The 19846-nt window shown below is 43.8% G+C and overlaps 1 protein-coding gene across 8 annotated transcripts in view; it reads right to left on the bottom strand.

Annotated features, from left to right (window-relative positions):
• Positions 1-9104: 9104 nt before the first annotated feature.
• DICER1 (dicer 1, ribonuclease III) overlaps positions 9105-19846 on the bottom strand; it is a 71859-nt gene continuing 61117 nt past the window's right edge. For 7 of the 8 annotated variants that reach the window (XM_027569445.1, XM_027569446.1, XM_027569444.1 and 4 more), the window contains 6 exons: positions 18680-18835; positions 14662-15550; positions 12625-12893; positions 9978-10140; positions 9812-9887; positions 9105-9457 (listed from right to left, as the gene is read on the bottom strand). In XM_027569445.1, coding sequence (XP_027425246.1) covers positions 9292-9457; positions 9812-9887; positions 9978-10140; positions 12625-12893; positions 14662-15550; positions 18680-18835 — 1719 coding nt within the window. In that variant the 3' untranslated portion in view covers positions 9105-9291. Of the gene's footprint in view, positions 9458-9811; positions 9888-9977; positions 10141-12307; positions 12343-12624; positions 12894-14661; positions 15551-18679; positions 18836-19846 lie in introns of those variants that run through there. The other variant, XM_027569451.1, reaches the window with a different exon arrangement.

The following is a 19846-nucleotide window of genomic DNA, read 5'->3' as shown; positions in this document are numbered from 1 at the left end:
ATGTCTTCAGCGTCCCCGCTTTTCTCTGCTCATCTGTAAGATGAGAACAGCAGTAGCACCTACTCTTCCCTGAGACACAGGGAAAGTGCTCGGGGACAGGAGGCACTCAGTAAATGTTATCCATCACTATTATTTTAAACTTGGCCACGCCACTCCGCCTTGCACTTGATTACATTACCCTGTTTTATTGTCTGCCCAGCAAATACCATTCTCCAAAACGATCAGCTTTCTTTAAGATATGTCTGCCCCTCTGCACTGGCACCCCCCTGGAATGTAAGCTTCCGTGACCATGAACGTGAGGGACTTCTCTGACGGGACCTCACTCACTTCCTGGTGCCCAGAGGGCCCCGACCACAGGGGATGCTGAATCGATGTTCATGGACAGATGCACAAATGATGTGTCGAGCAAAAGAGCGAGGGCATGAGCTCGGCTTCTAGGAATCTACGGTCTGACCCAGCCATGGTTCATACTCCTTCTGCATTTGCAAATTAAATGTTTGTGGCTTTGAGTATCAACCATTAGCAGATCCCATGGGCCAACTCCTTCACTGTATAGCAGGAGACAGAGGCCACGGGAGGTTAATGACTTGGCCAGGGGGTGACAGACCCCAGGCAGCGATGCTGCGGTGCCGACTCCTGGACACCGGCCGCCTGGCTCCTTTGGGCATCCCTGGTAGAGGAGGGTTAAAGTTGGCTCGCCCCGGGGGCGTGTCTGGGACTCAGGAATGCCAGATGCCTCGAAATGCTCAGACCGCTAGCTGACAGCACCTCCCCTTTGTCAACAAAATTGGTTTTAGTGAGCCTTACTTCTGGAAAGCCTAGATTTTCTATTTATAAACATAACCTCAAGTTGGAATTCTGGCTTGTCAAGAGGACTGATTCAGCCCTTTATTCCCAAATAGGTAAATATAAGTAAAAATAACTAACCACCAAACAAAACCCAAAGTGGCCTTACGGCTCTTAAGAGAACTTAAAAGCTCAAACACGCTTTCCCATAAAAGCAACTTCTGTCCCACTGTGTCTGCCCACATTGGAGCCCGGGCTCTCAAAGGGAGAAAACAAAAGAGCGCCACACCCCGGGACGCAGTGAAGTGTGGCCCTACCCATTTGTCACGCTGGCCTCGGCAGCAAAAGCCAGTGCCAAGTTCAAAGATGTGACTCGAGTGCTATCTGCCTCAAGCACCACCTTACTCATCTAGGTCGGCCCCACGCCCAATACGCAGTAGCTGCTTAATAAGTATATCCTGGACCAAGGAGTGCCGACGTGTTCGTTACAGCCCACCTTGTTCCCTGAAGGATCTGTGGCAACGGCACAAGGTGACGGTACAGATGCTGTTACAGGACAGGGTGGAGGCGCTGGGGAGAGGAGGAGCTGCACACGCTGGAATTTGTCCCCAGACAACGACCATGGTGGATTTGGCCATGGCCTGTCTTCCCAAGGATCCACGAGGATGTCAACTGCCTGTAACAAGGGCCAAAGCTTCATATTCTTCATTGCTCTGCTCCCAGCACCCAGGAGGGTGCCTGCACACGGCAGGTGCTGGATAAATGAGGGAACAGATGAACTGGAGGTCTACCAGAAATCTGGCTCGGAGTGGCCCAGTAGTCCAAGCAAAAAAGGGAAAGATCCACTACAACATTCAGTGTCCATTTAAACAGAATTTTCAGGAAAAGCACAGGCTCTGCAAGGTCTATTTCTCTTCTGGGTCTTTAACCCCAAGTGAACCAAAGGTGTCCGAATGACCACGAGGCCCAGCCCTCACCTAAGACTAGGACACAATATGTAGGAGAGACCCAGGTCTGGGGCGCCTGGGTGGCTCAGTTGGTTAAGCGGCCGACTCTTGATTTCGGCTCAGGTCATGATCTCAGGGTCGTGAGATCGAGCTCCGTATCGGGCTCCCCAAATCTCCTTGAGATTCTTCCTTTCCTTCTGTCCCTCCCTCCACGCATGCTCGCCAGCACACGCGCTCACTCTAAAATAAAATATTCAAAAAAAAAAAAAAAAAAGGGAGACCCAGGTCCTATAGGTCCTATTCTCCTTGGAGAAAACATGGTAAAAAGCAGGGATTTTCCCCCCGTGTGGTGCTGGCTCCACTCCCCCGCTCCCACGTCCCTCCTGATCCCGCACTTCATGTCTCCTGAAGAATCACTGACACCTACGGATGGCGGATCAAGAACAGCACAGCAGTGAACTGAGATCAGCATCTACTGTATAGTCCAGAAGCTTTTGAGACTCGGGCCATGGGGTGGCGGTTGCCTTCCAGTAGCTCACAGACACGAGCAGAAGTGGTGAGAACCAAAGGATGGGCACAAGCTGAAAGGTGGTGGGAAGGAGGCGTCCTGGGGGGCTAGGTGCCCAGCTATGTGTGCAAGGATGGGCAGTGTTGGGTGAGTAAAGGAGGAGCTTGGGGAGGGCCAGGATAGTTTTAGGCAGAGTCAACAACATGTAGAAAGGCCTCTCTAAAAGCTGCAGACTTGGGCTTATAGGGAAGACAATGTCCATCAACCTGAGATGGGCCAAATGCACCCCTCTGAAGGAGGCAAACTTCACTCCTCTGTGCCTCGCTTTCCCCATCTATAAAAGGGGGCATCGCAGCAGTAACAATTAGCATTTATTATGGGCTTGTGACACACGGGGCACTGCGCCCAGCACTGTCCATGAAGTGTCACTTGAATCCCAATGACGCCGTTCCTCACTGTAGAGGCAAGGAGGCGAGGCTAAGAGTGGTTCACAACTTACCCAAAGTCACACAGTGCAGGGAACCAGGCGGGCTGACTCTAGTTCTCAGTGTGAACCTCCAAAAGGAGTCATTTCCATACTCGTGGTGAGAAGTAAATGGCATAACATGTGTACAACATTCAGCAACCATCAGGCACCAAGTACTGTTCAATAAGCCTTGGCTATCACGAGCCCACAAGCTCTTAAAGAAAGGCTTGAGGTCAACGTGTTTTGCAATTCAGAATGTCTCAACAAGGGTAAAAGGCAACCCACAAAATGGGAGAATATACTTGCAAATCACAAATCTGGTAAGGGCTTAATATCCAGAATACATAGGGAACTCTCACCACTCACCACCACCAGAAAAAAACCAACTCAAAAATTGACAAAGGACCCGAAGAGACATTTCTCCGAAGAAGATATACGATGGCCAACAAGCCCATGAAAAGATGCTCCAGATCACTGATAGAGAAAAGCAAATCAAAACTACGAGATGCCACCTCTCACCCCTTAGAATAGATATTACAGAAAAGCAACAAACTGGAAACAGGTGTGGGTGAGGATGTGGAGAAACTGGAAGCCTTCTCCACCGCCGACCAGGTCATATGGTGCAGTACGCGGGAAAGTAGCATGGCAGCTCCTCAAAAAAATCACAGATGCAATTCCCGTATGACCCAGCAATTCTACTTCTGGAATATAGACATGCTGGGGAACTGAAAGCAGGGACCCAAGCAGGTATGTTATGCCAATATTCGAAGCAATGCTCTCCACAAGAGCCGAAAGGTGGGAAGCACCCCAGGCATCCACGGGCAAATGGAGGGTAAACGAACTGCAGCGTGTATATACGTTGGAGTACTCCTCAGCCTAAAAAAGGAAGGAAATTCTGACACCTGCTTCAGTATGGATGGACCTTAGGCCCTCATGCTGAGAGAAATAAGTCAGATGTCAAAGGACAAATACTGTCTGATTCTACTTCTATCAAGTACCTCGAACAGTGGAATTCACAGAGACCAAAAGCAGACTCTCGGCTGCCAGGAGCGTGGGGAGGGAGGCAAGGGAAGTTAGCGTTTCACCGATGCAAGGCTGCAGTTCTGAATGACGAGAAAGTTCTGGGGATGGACAGTGGTGATGGTTGCACAACAATGTCGACGTGTTTTAACGCTTCTAAGCCGTATGCTGAAAAATGGCCGAAATGTTAAGTTTTGTGTATAAGTAACCACAAAACGAAGAAAGAGAAAGAGAAAGATCGAAGGGTTCCCCCACACATTGCCTGGCCTGCCCACCTAGCGTGAGTGCACGCCCTTGCTCCCCGGTGCCTTCGCAAGGACCACAGGTCCGTTCATAACCCATGGTAGATGGTGGTGAACCGGCATCTACCATCCCATCTAAAGCATGCGGTATGTTATCCTTATGGAGCTGCAAAAAGAAAAAATTTCCCTTCCATCTGGGTTCTTTTCACGCACATCATGATCTGCAAACAGATCTTCCTGGCCTGGCTGTTCTCTGTTGCTAGCCAGGGGAGGGCAGGGTCCCAGGGCAGGAAGGCACTGTGGCACTGATGCTTGGCCTGCACTACCGGGGACTTGTGGGCCGGAACACCAGCACGCACAAGCCTGTGGCGCTGACCCCAAATCCTCATGATTAAAATACACAGACTTTTTCTCCTTTAGTTTAGAGAAGAAGCTGGAAGGATGAAAAAGGAAGGGATTAATCTGAACTGGTAACAAAAGAAAACTAAACATTTTTTTCTCCTTCTAAGAGACTTATACTTATCATCTTGTTCCTGCAGCCAAGTCATTGCTATTAGTCCTTAGTTTACTAAGTTACAAAAAGATTGGGTCAAATCTTGAAAGACAGAATTCTTGCTTAACCAACAATATTAGGAGTGCGACCTAAAAACCTGGAAGCTAAACATTGTGTCCACTTGGATCTCAGAATAACCAAATTCACTTAAGGAATGTGTCAAATGCATCGTGTATAATCCAGGAGCTGGAACACATCGGTCAATATGGCAGAATTTCAGAACAACACACTGTTACTATTTAAATCTCGAAAAGAAAAAGGCAACTGCTACTATACAACTCTACCAGTAAACGTGAAGCAGGGCTCGGTCAGCTAAACTTTTATGTTAAAATAGGCATTTTCACATGACCGTGGAATCAGAACACTTGAAAGATCACGTCTGCTACAACCATTTCAGTGTTATCACCCGCTTGAACGGAACCAAAATGAGAAAAGAAAAAGATAGGACACAGGATGAACAGACCATAACTTTATTGGAGCTTGACTCTGCTACAATTATTACAAAACAAACAACTAAAGGTAATTGGGGCCCATAAGGTGCAGGCTGCACGATCCCGCAGCACAATTACTCTATGAATGGGTTACAGTATGTTCCTTAGAACAGCTGCAGCATGTGATGGTAAATAGGTTACTGTCAATCAAATTATGTTAGTTTTTCTTGATTTTAGTCATTTCCCTTCCCTCTATTTACAGCAGAAAAGCCACAAAGTTTACTTGCTGTTCACCTTTGCGTTTTTGCTAGGTAACCTGCAGATGCAGTGAATTCTGAGTGCATCTATAAAATTTAAATTGTCTGTGGTTGATGTCCAAATAAAAATGGACCAGGAGAAAAAACAAAACACTTAATGATTGAAATATATTTACAAGTTAGTTCTGAAAGACCATTTTCACTGCTAGTGGAAAACCACAATGCAAGTCTCAATGCAAGTTCCCGCGAGATTGCTCCTGGCGGCTCCAACAACTGGTAAAATCGCTTTATTATGCTTGGTCTTAAACGTATCTTAAAAGCTTTTCATGTACAATATAAAATAATTTATTTGGAAATAATTAAATTCCTGAAAAGTAATCAGTGGTTGAAAAAAATATACCTATTGAAATGCAATGAAACTGACCATTTGGTACCAACCGCCAGGAACACGAGCTGGGCGAGGGCTTGGACAGAATCTCAGATGCGGTTTCAATAAAGATATCCAGGTCTCAGTTTGGTGGCTTAGATCTTGTGTGAAAGGATCAAATACCCTAAGAGAGGACGATGGAGAGCTTGCCATCGGCTGGGCCCTCAGACCGCGCCATGGTTGGGCTGGGTGTCGGGCACTCCCCGCACCCCAGTCTCCGTCAGACTGGGAATGACCTGGAAGGGCGCGGTGCTGGGTGAAGGGCCATCTTTATGAGCGGCCGAGCAGCCTAGGGGCCTCTCGCTAGTTAGGGAGGGAAGTCTGAATCGTTCTGAAGAACGTGAAACTATTAGTAGTTTAAGAGATCATTACAGGAGTGTTAGAGGTCATTCTAAATTTAATCACTTCACATGACGTAAAAGAAAGAGAAAAAAAAAGTAACAAAATATATTTAAAAAAAAAAACATAAGAGTTCAGTTAACAAATCTTTGTCATACTTTCACAAACAGTAAAAATGCCACAGACAAAAATGACCTATTAAGTTGTGCAAGTATATGACACATTGCAGGCATTATAATTATCTTTTTCAAATCCGGTAAATCAAAACAGCAGCGAGGCCAAACCACATCTTTTTTCCTCTCCGTTAAGCATATTTTCCTTGAAATGAGGTAAAGCATGGTACCAAGTGCAATGCTTATCTGGGCTACACGAACAGAACAGAGGGGGAACAAAGCTGTTACACAACGCAGCATAGTTAGGACTGTTGAAAGTGTATTATAAAGGAAATCAAAAATCTTTACAATGCAGGTTCATGCCGACTAACCTCCACACCATCATCATAAGGAACTTCGCAGTTGTCAAGACACACTTCCCCAGTCCTTCACGCACGTGCCTGAGGCACCACCACACCTCCCACTAGCAGGGCCTCCGCGTCACGTCCGGTCTCACGTTGCAGTCACGGGAACAAAAGAATGACACACACACAGGGGTGGGAAGGGGCGCCACACAGAGTGATTTTCTTCCTTCGTTAACGGATGCAAAACATTTCCACAAGCTAAACTGGGGGCACTTTACAGCATTAAAAATCAGCAGCACGAAAGCGTTCATAACCATCTCGGTATGTCTCACTCAGAGTTTTTATTTTTTAACTTAGTAACCAGGGGATCACAGAACGCGTCCAAGTGTGCGTCACAAATTAAAATTAGCTATCTTTCTCCAACAACAAAAAAAATGAAATAGCTAAAGTTTGCCGTTGATAAAACATTTTGAATGGTAGCAGGAAATTTGAACCCCTGAGAATGTATGACCTAATCATATCCAAGTCTGAACTTTTTTGTATTAACAAAAAAATACTCTTCTTAAGGTTACAAAATATATTGAGGCATTTTTCTCCCAAAGGGAATTGTAACTGTGAAACAATCTGGTTTTGGTGCCAGGAGGCGAGAGAATCCCTTAACACTGGGATTAGTGCATTAGACACAACGCAAAGCCCTAAGCTCCTGGCATCAGGTAGTTTATAAATTAAGAAGAGATCTGCGATCTAACTTGATCACAGATCACCCTCACACGTAAAATTCACATCCAGCCTTACTTGTTAATTGTACACGTTTACAGTTAATATAATTCAAGAATTGCTTGGTTTTAACTTGCTAGGAGATCTCCCGCTGAGGTTTAAAAAAAAAGACAAACAGAAATCTAAGGTTCCCGATCAGAAGTATTTTAAAAATGAGCCTACCCAAATTAATTTGCTCAAAATCTCATTTAATAATTTAGATTGCAATTTAAATGTAAGATTGGAGACAACAAATAACGTTGGAGAAGCTTAACATCCCCTTCACTCAGGTCTCCTTAGAAAGCGGAGCTGACAGTTTTCTCTGTGCACACGTGCAGAGGTGTTTCTCTGGGGGTGGGTGGTGCAGATAAAGCAAGAAGTACAGTATTCAACTGTAACTGAAAACAAAAAAATGCAGCATTACATGAAGCATCGAGTTCAGAATGACGTGCTGGAAAACATTAGACACCTCTGCTCGGCTTTCTTAAACTTCAAGCATAATTAATGGGGCAAATTGCAGCAAACCTCTACTGGTATGTTGGTGGGAGTACAAGACCGACCCACAGCTTTTAAGAAGGTAAATTAAGAGGTATTATAGTTACAGTGCAAAAAAAAAAAAAAAAATTAAAATTTCAAGCATAATACATAAACATAGCACCAAACAGGGGGAAACGCATGCAAAAGAAAAGAAGAACTGAGGTATTTAAGTGAAGAGTGCCTACAAGTCTAATTAAAGAAACTTCGGCAAATGCCTAAAAATGTCTTTTTTTTTTTCTTTTCCAAATATGGAAATCATGAGCTTGTTTTCCTAAATTAATGACCTTAAATCACAGATGTATCAAGATGACGGCAGTTTGTCGCAAACGTTATGCTTCCACAGCATTAGCAGCGCAGCTTTGGTAGGTGAAGAATGCACGCAACACTGTGACGAGTACAGTAAGACATTTAAGTGAGAAGACTAAGGGTAAAGGTGCTCTGTTTTGCTTCTTTAAATAAGTAACCAATCACTTATAAAATCTGCAGCATATTTTAGGTGTGATATGTCTAGAGTTTATCTTGTTAGAGCAACAGCCTACAGGGCAAAACTGCTACAAACAATTTCCATCAGTGGAGCTACCTGGCAGGAGGTTTTTAGTAAAACTGGGTATTTAGCCAAAGATCATTTTTATTATGGTGCTTAAAAAAATCCATAGACTACATATATAATATTCTGGTTTTCAAAATGCCTTCAGGACACAGATGACAGAAACTCTAAGAATATAATCCTTAATAAGTTAAGTCACAACTACCCTAGTGAGTTGCAAATATCACACTGTCTCAACCTCTAAATGCATAATAAAAGGAAGGGAATGTCAAATAGTTTGTTCCAAAAAGATCAGAAATTAAAGAACATCCATGAGGGTTTTACTTTTAAGGCAAGAACCTTTTGTATGCAAGACTACGTGGCATGAGAGAAAACGAAAATGTGATTCACCAACATGCCAGCCAATGTTCATTAAAAACCTGTCCCTTACTATAGTTAAGTGCAATGGCGACCGGGAGACATCCTCTTAGGCAACAGATCGTGGAAAGAAAAGACAGCACGGGCAAGCTTCTCCTCTCGCAAACCGCACCATCCTCCTGGGCGCAGCGGCCACACCGAGGAGGGGAGGGCGCTCCACAGAATCCAGGGGCTGTCTCAGCTGTAAGCTCCTTGGCCTCCTAACACTAAGCAAAGCTGACGGAAACGAAATTAAAAAACAAAAGACAAAACCCCCCCAAACAAAACAAAAAACAAAATAACTGTCAATAATTCTCTTGAACACTTGCTAAATGTCATCATTAAAGCACTCTCGTGATTTAAACAAAGCAGAAGTGAGGAAAGAAGACAAGATTGTGTTTGCGCAAAAAACTAAAACTACAATTAGTTCCAAAATTTTTATACATATGTTAAATGTTTTATTCTGTAATCTATCTTGTTATCAAACAAACTTTAAATTCTGCCTTCAATTCATTCCACTCACTATGGACTTTAAATCATCCTCCTCGATTTAAATAGTTTTCCCCTTAATTCTGCTTTTTGTTTTTTGTTTTTTGTTTTCTGTCCGTTGTAAAAAGGGGTTTCAGCTGTTGGGAACCTGAGGTTGATTGGCTTTGAGGCTGCGTAGGGCTCTTCTTGCTGCTGCAGACTTGGCGATCCTGTAGCTCCGGCCGACGCCTTTAAATTTCCCCTTCCCCACCACTTCCACCGTGACTCTGACCTTGCCGTCATACGTCCTCTCAGCCGGGCTGTAAAAAAGCCAAACAGCGTGAATCGCAAGTCAGAACTATTTATTATTATTGTCAATCAGCACGGAGCTCGTGCTCGGAGGCGGAGGGCCCGGGCACGAGCTGCCGGCACACAAAGGAAACGTGCATCACACGGTGGCGCGGCCCCCGGCACACGGGGCTGAGGCTCTTCTTTAACTCAGCATTACTTTATCAAAGCAGAAGGGAAAGTCAATCCGACTACAAACGGAGAGTGCAGAGTGCATGCCCCAGTGTAAATATTTCTCAGAATCATTAGTTTATGGCATCTTTGACAACTCTTGCCCCTCTTGTTTCTTAAGGAACTTAATTTTTTCCATGCACGGTTTTGCTTACCTAAATTTGGCAGTTTCTGGTTCCATTTCGAGCAATTCTCGCACAGGGGAACGGGGCACATTTGCAGAAAATTTTTCTGTAATCAAAATGAAAGAGTCATGTGAATGATATCCTTATAGTTGTTTTTAATTATGACTGTGTTTCTTTCGAAGGGAACGAACAGTACCTATGAGCGGCCGCATCATAGGATAGTACACCTGCCACACCATCTCCAGGGACATCCCGCTATCCATGTAAATGGCACCAGCAAGCGACTCAAAAATGTCCCCCATGGCCTTTGGAACTTCGATGTCCTCCTCCTTCTCTTCATCCTCCTCAGACCTCCTAAGCTATTTACACAAAGAAAAGGGACTTGTGAGCAACAAGGCTACCTTTAAAGGCATTCCACAGCGGCGTGTTTCTTTTCTTGGATAGGACTTTTATTATACCCTTTAACAAGGCTAACAATACCAACCATTTATGGCAATCACCTAACGACATTGCAATAGGTTCTTCGCGAACATCTAAAAAAAAATTTTTTTCCCCCAGTTTCTCAAGGGATAAACAAAATCCCTTCCCCAGTTAGTAGTATACTCAGCAAAGGGAAAAAAGAGTACTTCTACATGAAAACAAAAACACCACAAAATTAGAAATAGTTAATAAATGTATGAAAAAAATTTCAAATCCACTCGTAACCAAAGAACTGCATCTTAAAACAGCTCTACCCCCTAGCGGTTTGGCAAGGATTAGGCCGAATACTCATTAGTACGGCAATGACAAGAATGTATATACACTGCTTTGGCAAGTATAAATTGCCACTTTTTGCCAGAAAAATTAGACTGGACAATAGATCCCCCCGAGGTCCCTTTTTATTAAACCCCTTAATACACACTGACTATAAGAGAGTGCCTGACACACAGTAGGTATTCAAATTAATGTAATAAAAAACTTAGATATGTATCAAATGCCTTTTTAAAAGTTCCTAATGCTTTGATGCAACAATCCCATCTCTAGGAATTTATCTTAAGGAGGTACTGGATATATTTACCACACCCATGTTTATTAAAAGTCCTCAGTAAAAACAACGTAAATATCTAGCCACAAAGGACTGTTTAAGTACATTCCATTATAGCCATATATTGATTAGAGGGCAGCCACTGAAAGTCAAAACGCCAACGGATACACGGAAAGTTGTCCTCAAAATATTAAGTGAAAAAAACACGTTATGGTATACTACGCATAATATAATTCCATTTTATGTTTTAGGTATGCTTATGTTTATATACATTAGCAATAAAACATCACAGAATGTTCATTTTGGTAATTTCTAAAGCAGTGTATTTGCATAACTTTAATTTTCTTCTTGCTTATTTGTATTTTCTAAAATAAACACAAATTACTTGTGAAAGAGAAACAAGAGAAGGGGGCATTTGGAGTTTTTAAAAAAAAAATTTCTAAATGGATTGTTTAGCCATGTAGAGCTCTATATAAAACACTCGTAATGCTGGCTACCGGGGGGAAAAAAAGACACTTCTTGTTGGTACATCACGGTTTTGAGGTAGAAAGGAATTTAAAATTTATCTAATTTAATTCTCTCCTTTCACAAACTAAGAAACTGAGGCCCAGAGAAGTGGAGAGACTTACTGAAGATTCAACAGTAAGTTAGAAAAGCCAGACCACTGACATTTCCAATCAGTTTTTGTAACTTCTAATACATATGTTTATATAAACAAAGGAAAGGAAAAGAATGAACAAAAATTAACAGAACCAGCATGTCCCACTGTCATCAAAAGAGAACTTAAGTCTAATTTTAGCTAATTCCTCAAATTCTAAGCTTAAACACTTCTAAAGAATAAGACCAGAAATAATACTGAGTACATATGAGATGGTTCTAATTCCTAGTGCCACTGCTGGCTGTGCCCCGACTCGGCCCATTCACCTTGGCGGAGGGCACCCGGGAGAGTGGATCCTCCTTCAGCATGTGCTCTGTACTGTTTACAGGGTGGGACACTAGCCTTGCGGTTACGCCTCAAATTTCTCTCACAGCAAGTCAAGGAAAGAAAAGCACTAGTCCCCAGCCACGGTTTGGTGCGATTAAAAAAAAAAAAAAAAAAAAAAAAAAGGGAAGGTACGAATTAAACGAAGAGCAATTAAAACAGCCACCAGAATTAAGAATAAATGCCCTGACTCCTTATAAGACATCCACACAAGTAAGGAAAACGAGGGAATCAGAACGGGGAGAAGGGGACCGAGAGTGCTCTCCTGGGTACACAGGTATGCAGATGGATGGCAGCGAAGGATCAGAGGAGAGTGGAAAGACCTAAGTGAAATTCTTCACTACAAAACTTCAAAATAGCTCACAAACACATTAAAATGAGCTCCATCACCAAAGAACCTTTGGCTGAACTTACGACAGAAGCCTCTCAAATTCCAATGGTTAAAATTTTAGAAGGTTGGTTTTTAAAGGAGATTTTCTTATTTTCAAGGAGAAGCAGAAAATACATTTGTGAGGCTTACCTGAGATCGTATCAGCGAATGTTTTCGGACCCATTCTAACAGAAAGAAAGGCAGAATGAACCGCAGGGAGATTCATTCACTAAGGTTCAAGGGCCACCGGGGGCAGGGGCCGGCAGGCATCAGTCAGGCGTCAGGGACAGAAAAGAGCCCACAGCCCCCCGGCCCCCTCTCTCCCCTGGAAGGACCGCACGCACCACCATCGCGGGGGCAGTCAAGTTTTTGAAGGGCCGACCTGGAGAGCACGACCGTCCCTCGGCCCCGCCCGGAGGAAAGCGGCTGCGAGCCGTGCACTGGCCGTGTTCTCCAGGAGCACTCACCTCGGAGTCCATGCCCTGCATCTCGTTCTTCTCCAGCTGGAACTGCACGAAGTCGTCGATGACGTGAAAGAGCTCGGGGGAGACGGCTTTGAAGTACTTGTGGTAGTCGTACTTGACCGCCAGCGACGCGAAGATGGTGTTGTTGACCAGCGCAGACCGCAGGTCGGTCAGGACGCCCGGGGAGTGCTGCCGCGGGTCTTCGTAAAGGTGCTTGGTTATGAGGTAGTCCAAAATCGCATCTCCCAGGAACTCCAGGCGCTGGTAACAATCTGCAGGCGGCCCAGAGCGCAGGCGTCAGCTCGCGCAAACCCCGCTCTTCCCGCACAGGAACCCACTGGGACGCCTGGCCCCGGACCCACCAGCGAGAATGCTGCCAGTCTCTGTTTTCCGTGTATATTCTTCAATGACAAACCAGGGGACGTGTCACACTTACTAAAGCCTCTGGAAATTCAATTTGAATGGCAAATGAAGCCTATTTCTTATCTATAAATTGGGATCATAAAAGCCTTCGGTGGCCCAATGGCTACTGCCCCTGCAGACAAAACACTGGCCGGGGAGCCTCATCAGGTCAGGCCCTTCCCTCGGGCACGCTGCTGGCCAAGCAGGTGCTGGGCGCCGGCGAAGCCGCAGCCTCGCTCCCATGCCAGCGGTCAGGGGCCAGACGCTGCACAGGCACCCCACCCTCCGCCCCCCAACACCCCATGCACCCCGTGCTCTGGCCCCACACACCCCCTATTCTGGCCTCAAGCTCTGCCCCCGGCACACCCCACCCTTTGCCCCAGTACCCCCCTATGCACCCCATACACCCTGCGCTCTGCCCTCGCACACCGCCCCCACGCTCTGCGCAGTGCCTCGCCCCCGCTATGGAGTGTGCGCTGGGGCCACCGTGCCTCGCCACTCCTGGGTCACAGCTGCCACCGGCCCAGTAAGTACTAGAAAACCCCCTCCTCCACCTGGGTGAGAACTGTTGAACTGGACATGAACAAGAGCCTAAGAAGGGAGAGTTGTGGCCGTGCGCAAAGACCTGGGGCAGCATGGGCCAGCTGCCCACGTGGGGGAAGGCACCCGTGCTGGCCAGCACCCCTATCTCCTCCCCGGGCCGAGCAGAGCCCATCCAGGCCAGGAGGCGGGGGCGGGGACCGCCGAAGTGGTGCGTCCCGGACACCCAGAGCTCCGAGGCAGGGGCCTCGCTCAGCAGAGGGCAGGAACCATGCCTCCCGGCTTCGCCACAAAGACAAACAGCGTCCCGGGCCGCCAGCCCTTCTCGTCCAGAGCCAGATCGGTTTTCACTTTTTGGTTTTACACTCTTCTGATCATCTGAACCTTTCCTGTTTTTCTTATACAAACTTTATACTCTGCTTTGGTATCCTAGACTCAAGCACTTATTACTCTGATAGAGAAAAAAAAATACACAGGCTTTTCATAAGCTGAAGCTGACTGCAGTTCCAGGCGCCTGGTCTCCCTTCGCATCTCATGGACTGGCCACCACTACAGAAAGGAGAAGACGCTGGAGCACAACGCCAAGTGGAAGATGCAGAAACCTTCCCCCGAAGAAGTTTCTTTTAGCCCACTCATCTTTAGATTTAAAACGACCTTTAGAGAGGGGCCTTTTTGTTCAGGAAGAACGATAAAAGGACGTGGAAATACATCCAGAATATACGAAATCAAGAACCATAAACGGCGCTAAACGGGCATCAGAAAGACAGAGGGGGAGGACAAAAATGGGAAAAGCACAACAAAACAGGAAGGCCCCAATTTCTCCAACTGTGCAACCCGTGAAGTGACCTCTCTTCGAGCAGGGGAGGCGGGGGCGCTGCCAGCGATCATCGGTGAGAAGCCCCGCATGCACCCAGAAGGAAGAGGAAAATAAAGCCGCCTTCATTTTTCTCTTGCTCCCTCCCTCCACCATGCATCTTAAGCACCAAGTCTGTACATGCACAGGTTGCCTTTTAAAAAACAAAAACCCAAGGCAAAAAGAATGCAGTCAGCACGAGCTCGCGGTTGCAGGGCACTGGAGTTCGGCCTGGGGCTCCTTACCAGTAATGGTATTGTAGTGGTAGGAGGCATGGGTAAAAGCCTGTAGAAGGTAAGCCTTATTCTTGAATCTGTAGTTGATTTTCTTTTCGAAATTTTCAAAACCCGATATAAGGTGATTCAGTGTTTTATCTGCGTCTGGATGATCAAACATACATCTTGGTGGAATCTTCAAACAACCATACTCCAAGTCTTTCAACACCGAGGAGCGCGAGCTGGCCACAGAGGCAGGAGCACGGCTCCCTGAAAGGTTCTTTTGTTGGCTGCTGAAATTCTCCCTAATAGGGCACACGGCCTTTTCCCGATCAGTCCTTTTAATTACCGGGAGCACCTTCAGCCCCAGCGAGCAGAGGAAAAGCTGAGCAGCCCTCTCGCCACAGCTGGTTAAATAGCAGCCCAGCAGGGCTTCCACACAGTCGGCTATGCTTTTGTCCGCGATACACTGCTCAGTGTGCAAGTCGTAAGAAATGGACTGTTTCCCTGTGTCAACACCACAGTTTTCTTCGGATGGATTCCAGAACCCCACCACAAAGTCATCCTCTTCAACAGCTTTGCTAGGATCCAGATAGCACATTGCATCCCAAGAGCTATAGTCAAAATCCTCAAAATCTGATGAGAATGGCATACTACCTAAGGAGGATTTTTTGGGCATTTTCCATTCGTATGCAGAATCAGTGGTTGAAAAAGGAGAGAGAGAAATTTTCTTTACAAAAGCTCCTGACCCCATTAACATGTTATCTATAAATTTGATATGTTCCTGGTCATACTCCAGGAAATCATCTTCATAGTCGGCATCGTCCTTTGGAGCCCTCCACGTCAGGTCCTCGTCCTCAAAGTCCTCCTCCTCAAAGTCCTCGCCCAGCTTGCCGTTGGCCAACGTGCAGTCTTTTGTCTGAAACGAGGAGGGGTGGGGAAGGAGGGGAGACATAGCTGCTGTTTTTAAAAGGGTTTGAAACTCAATAAAAGCAAGGGTTATGGATAATTTCAAATGACAACCACAAATACTAAAAGGCAACTTTAAAATCATGGCCATTTGTTTTCAATTAACATAAAATAAGTTATTTAATCATATAAACAAAGTAAAACATGTTCTTTGAATGTTCATTTTCTAAGTTATACAATGATCTTTATCCAGTATGAAGTTTTAAGTTAAGGATTTTGAACACAGATATAAAGTTAAAATTAATGTCCACGAAGCAAAACTTCAGCTAGCAAGGCTTACTCCAGCAGACACACAACAAAAGCACTCACAGGCCGATGAGAGGTCTTCAATTTTGCTGACAAAGTTTTAAAATGTTTCAAAAAGATTTCAAATTAATAAAATTAAATTCCAGATGCAGAAAAAGCATTATCTGCACAATAAAGAGTATAAATATGAAAAAAGATAAATTACCTTAAAAATCTGTAGAATATTAAAAATAGGCAATAGGGTGTTTTCATGCTAAAGGTTTTGTCCCTACTTCCACTTCAAATCAAAGTACATTTGCTACAATTAAAACTAGATTGCTCTGCTTGGAAAACTAAAAGTGATCACTGAACTAAGCTATGAATCTGGGAAATTACGCTTTCCCCTCCACGGTGCTACAGTAATCAGAGGAACAGATTAAAGCATAAATGACAAAAATAGAAGAAAATTTAGACTAACATGAAACACAACAATCCAATTTCTGTCAGAAGATCTTTGCTAATTCCAATTTCTTTGGCAAAAGCTTATTTGTGAATGACAACCTTAATAATGGGCTAGGATTCAGTAATGATGTAACTTTTTTGCAACGTTAAAAGATGCCAAATTTCTGTTGCGCAAGAAATAAAAAAAAAAAAAGACTTGACTTTGGGGGGAAAAAGGCAGGAGGGTGTGCTTCAATTCTGATAGTGACAACTTTCCAGAGATTTGCTGACAAAAACGTTTTCAAACTTTGTCAAGGATTTTTTAAATACTGCAATATTTCATTTTAAGCCAGATTCAAAAGACATAGTGTATTTATTTGAAAGTAAAGAAGAGCAGTGAACCGAGCCATGTCTCTACAACTATGTATCTTTATGGGTTTTATTTATTTTTTTATGAAAAAAGGTTTATAAAAGTTTTCCAAGAATGTAGAAGAACATGAAAAGAGACTGTAGTGGCAGATCTCTAGGAACTATTTCCTGTTAAAAAACCCTCTACCTTCCCAAGGTAACATGAGATGTTTTGGACTACTGTTTGGTCCTTAACATTAAAAAAAGCAAACTGCAATTAAAAAAAAAAAAAAAATCAGGCTGAATAATTTTTTAATCAAAAAAAAAAAATCCTTATATATCTTTAGTAAGATGCTACCATAGTGTAAAATTGGCACACACACACACAAGAGTAGGTTTTATCACAAATATGCTATGTGATCTTGGAAAAAGTTCTTTAATGCCTCTGGGTTTCAGTTTCTCTATCTGCAAAATAGCGGGATTCTACCTCACTAAATGGTTTCTGAGAACACTTCAAGCTCCTAAACAAACAAACAAACAAACAAAAACAAAAAACCTGGCATCAAACTCTTTTCTCCTCCGGTTCAAGTCAACTCTCTACCTGAGTTATTACCACTTTGGCATTCGTATGCAAAGTTTCTCTTAAACCTATTTGCTGAGGAGGGAGGCAGGCAGAACAGGAACGCAAGCACACGCCTTCCGATACCACTCAGGGCCTATTTCAATAAGTACAAACTACTAAGTGAAAATATGAATGGTATGTTTAATGTATTCCCAAAACCAAAGTGCCAGGTCATCTGAAATGTTAAGGAAAATAAGAAATTTCTGTTGTATTTTTAAAAATTCTTTCTTAATCAAAAGGACTTGTCAATGTCACTTTTATGCTAATTTTTTCTAAAAAGCCAACTATATTATGAAACTACAAGGCAGAATAATTATTGGGAATGTTTTTCATAGATATGCAATATTTTCTCTAAAGTCCTCCAAATCTATACATTTTCCTCTAAGCTTCTATCTATTTCCAAGTTAATAGCAAATGTAATTTTTCTAACCCAGCCTGCATTAAAATATTCTCTTAACACTTTTCTGGAGAAGTTCAATTTCTGTAAAAAAGTCAAACACTGCATGAGTTAAAACTGTACTCCGTAAAGGGGTAAAAATCAAAGTCGGGGCACAGAGCGGCGGCCCCGGGGAAGCTTGAGACAGAGAACTACCACAGGCGTGTCAGGAACAGGACACGAAAGCCTGTCTATTTAGAAAGCGTGACCTGTGAAAAGAAACCGTATTCTCACTGCTGGCCTGAAGGAAAAAGTAAGTAACCATGATCCAGTGTCTCATTAATGCAAAATAAATGTCCACGAAATGAAAGTCGCCAAGAGATGGCCTTTAGCTCTGGGAGAGGCGCCGGTGTTTCCCAGCAGTCCACCTCCTCCTAGCCGCCCACCTCTGGGCAGATGGATGGCTTTTCCAGCTCCGAGGCCCTCCGAGGTGCCCTCTGGTGGCCTTCAAGACAAGACAAAATGAAGCAGCTGCAGCTAATATCTGGCCTGAAGCCACTGGCACGATTTTTAAACTATTTCCAGAGAACTACAACCTTTATGATTTTCTTTCTTTTAGGTCACCAGAGCAGACCGAGTCCTAACTGAGAGAACCCTGACCTGCAAAGCAAGGCTTTACTGAAATTAATTATTTCACAGACTGGAGATCATAGTTCACTGAAAAGTCACTGAACAGAGCTAAGGATCGAGGGAGGATGAACTGTTATATAACATAACAGTAAAATGAAATGTTACGGAGTTTTGCTTTTTTTTCTTTTTTGAGTCACGACATCATACATACTTCTGCCTCTGAAAAGAATGACAGACTTGACCCCCATCAAAATTACAACACTGTTTCTTAATTCAATGAAGAGATAGTCGATTTAAAGGAATTAATTCAATATATCAAATACCTACTCTATTATAAATACACCAAGGATTTGGTGTATAAAGGAAACACAAAAATTAATAGCACAAAATTCTCCCGCTCACCAAAAAATAAATGCTTCCAGTTACCCAAAACTTACCATTTCATCTTTTTCCCATTTATCTGTGTTACTTTTGTCTTGGTTTACTATATAACCCGGAGGAAGCCAATTCACAGGCGGATCAAATATTGATACCACCATGCGGCTGGGCAGTCCCTTCTTTTTTCCAAGCCGATACAGATTACAGTTGCTGACCTTTAGCAGAAAAAAATCTGTAAGATACTTATCCGCAAATGACCACTGCTGGAATTCATACCAGGCAAATAAACATATTTTTAGCTAAATGTTCTTCATATTACCACTGGCCATCAATTATTCACAATAGCAAATATTATATTCCCATATATTCTATATCCTTCAGCGTAGTTAGATGAGAATTTCTGATTTTCAGAGCAGATCAGAAAAAACTGATATGCAAATTCCTTATAAAGTCAGAACGAACAGTTCATACAATTTCAAACCTCTGAAAACACAACCTGATGATATTAAATGCAAACTGTCAACTGAGACCATCAGAATAGAAAAAGAATCCACATAAAAAGTCTAAGATGCCACAATATTCTCAATGAAATAAATGGGGGGAAATGCCACAAACTCTAGCTATGAAGTAGAAATTGGCACTGAACAGAGCTAAAAGAATTTTATACTCCTAGAATCTAAGCCACAAATACAATTTAATTGTAATGTTTTCTCAAATATCATTCCTTTGTTTTGGATGGCATTTCAAGATATTTTTGTTCACCCATTTTAAAACAGAGCAAAAGGTAGGAACTCCATGTTTATTCACATCAATAAAATAGCTTCATTGCTTACCCTCTGCTCTGTTTTTCCTAAGGACTCCATGTCCTCCGTAACTCACTCAAATCACAACATTTCTGTCTAGGAATGTCTAGTAAAAACTTGGAAACCAGGAGCTAGAACTGTCAATCTCATTTTCATTTTCTATAAACTGGGTTCCTTTTTACGGAAGTACTTCATGAGCCCCCTTTCTAGGGAACTCGGTACCACTGACCAGGCACCCACCCTGGGAGAGACACCTGGCCGGGCATCCCTGGGGGAACAACGTCAGCAAGACTGAGGAGCAGTCCCTGCGGACGACACAGCCGGGAGGGACAGGCGGCAGCATGCTGTCGGAAGTGGAACAGCTCAGATCAATGCCAGCATCCCTGCGCCTCCGAGGAGAGTACAGCATCCAGATGGCAATGG

The sequence above is a fragment of the Zalophus californianus genome, chromosome 6 (genome assembly GCF_009762305.2).
Source record: "Zalophus californianus isolate mZalCal1 chromosome 6, mZalCal1.pri.v2, whole genome shotgun sequence".
Lineage (NCBI taxonomy): Eukaryota > Metazoa > Chordata > Mammalia > Carnivora > Otariidae > Zalophus > Zalophus californianus.
Note: the sequence above shows the minus strand (reverse complement) of the source record. Positions and strands in the feature narration are given on the sequence as shown.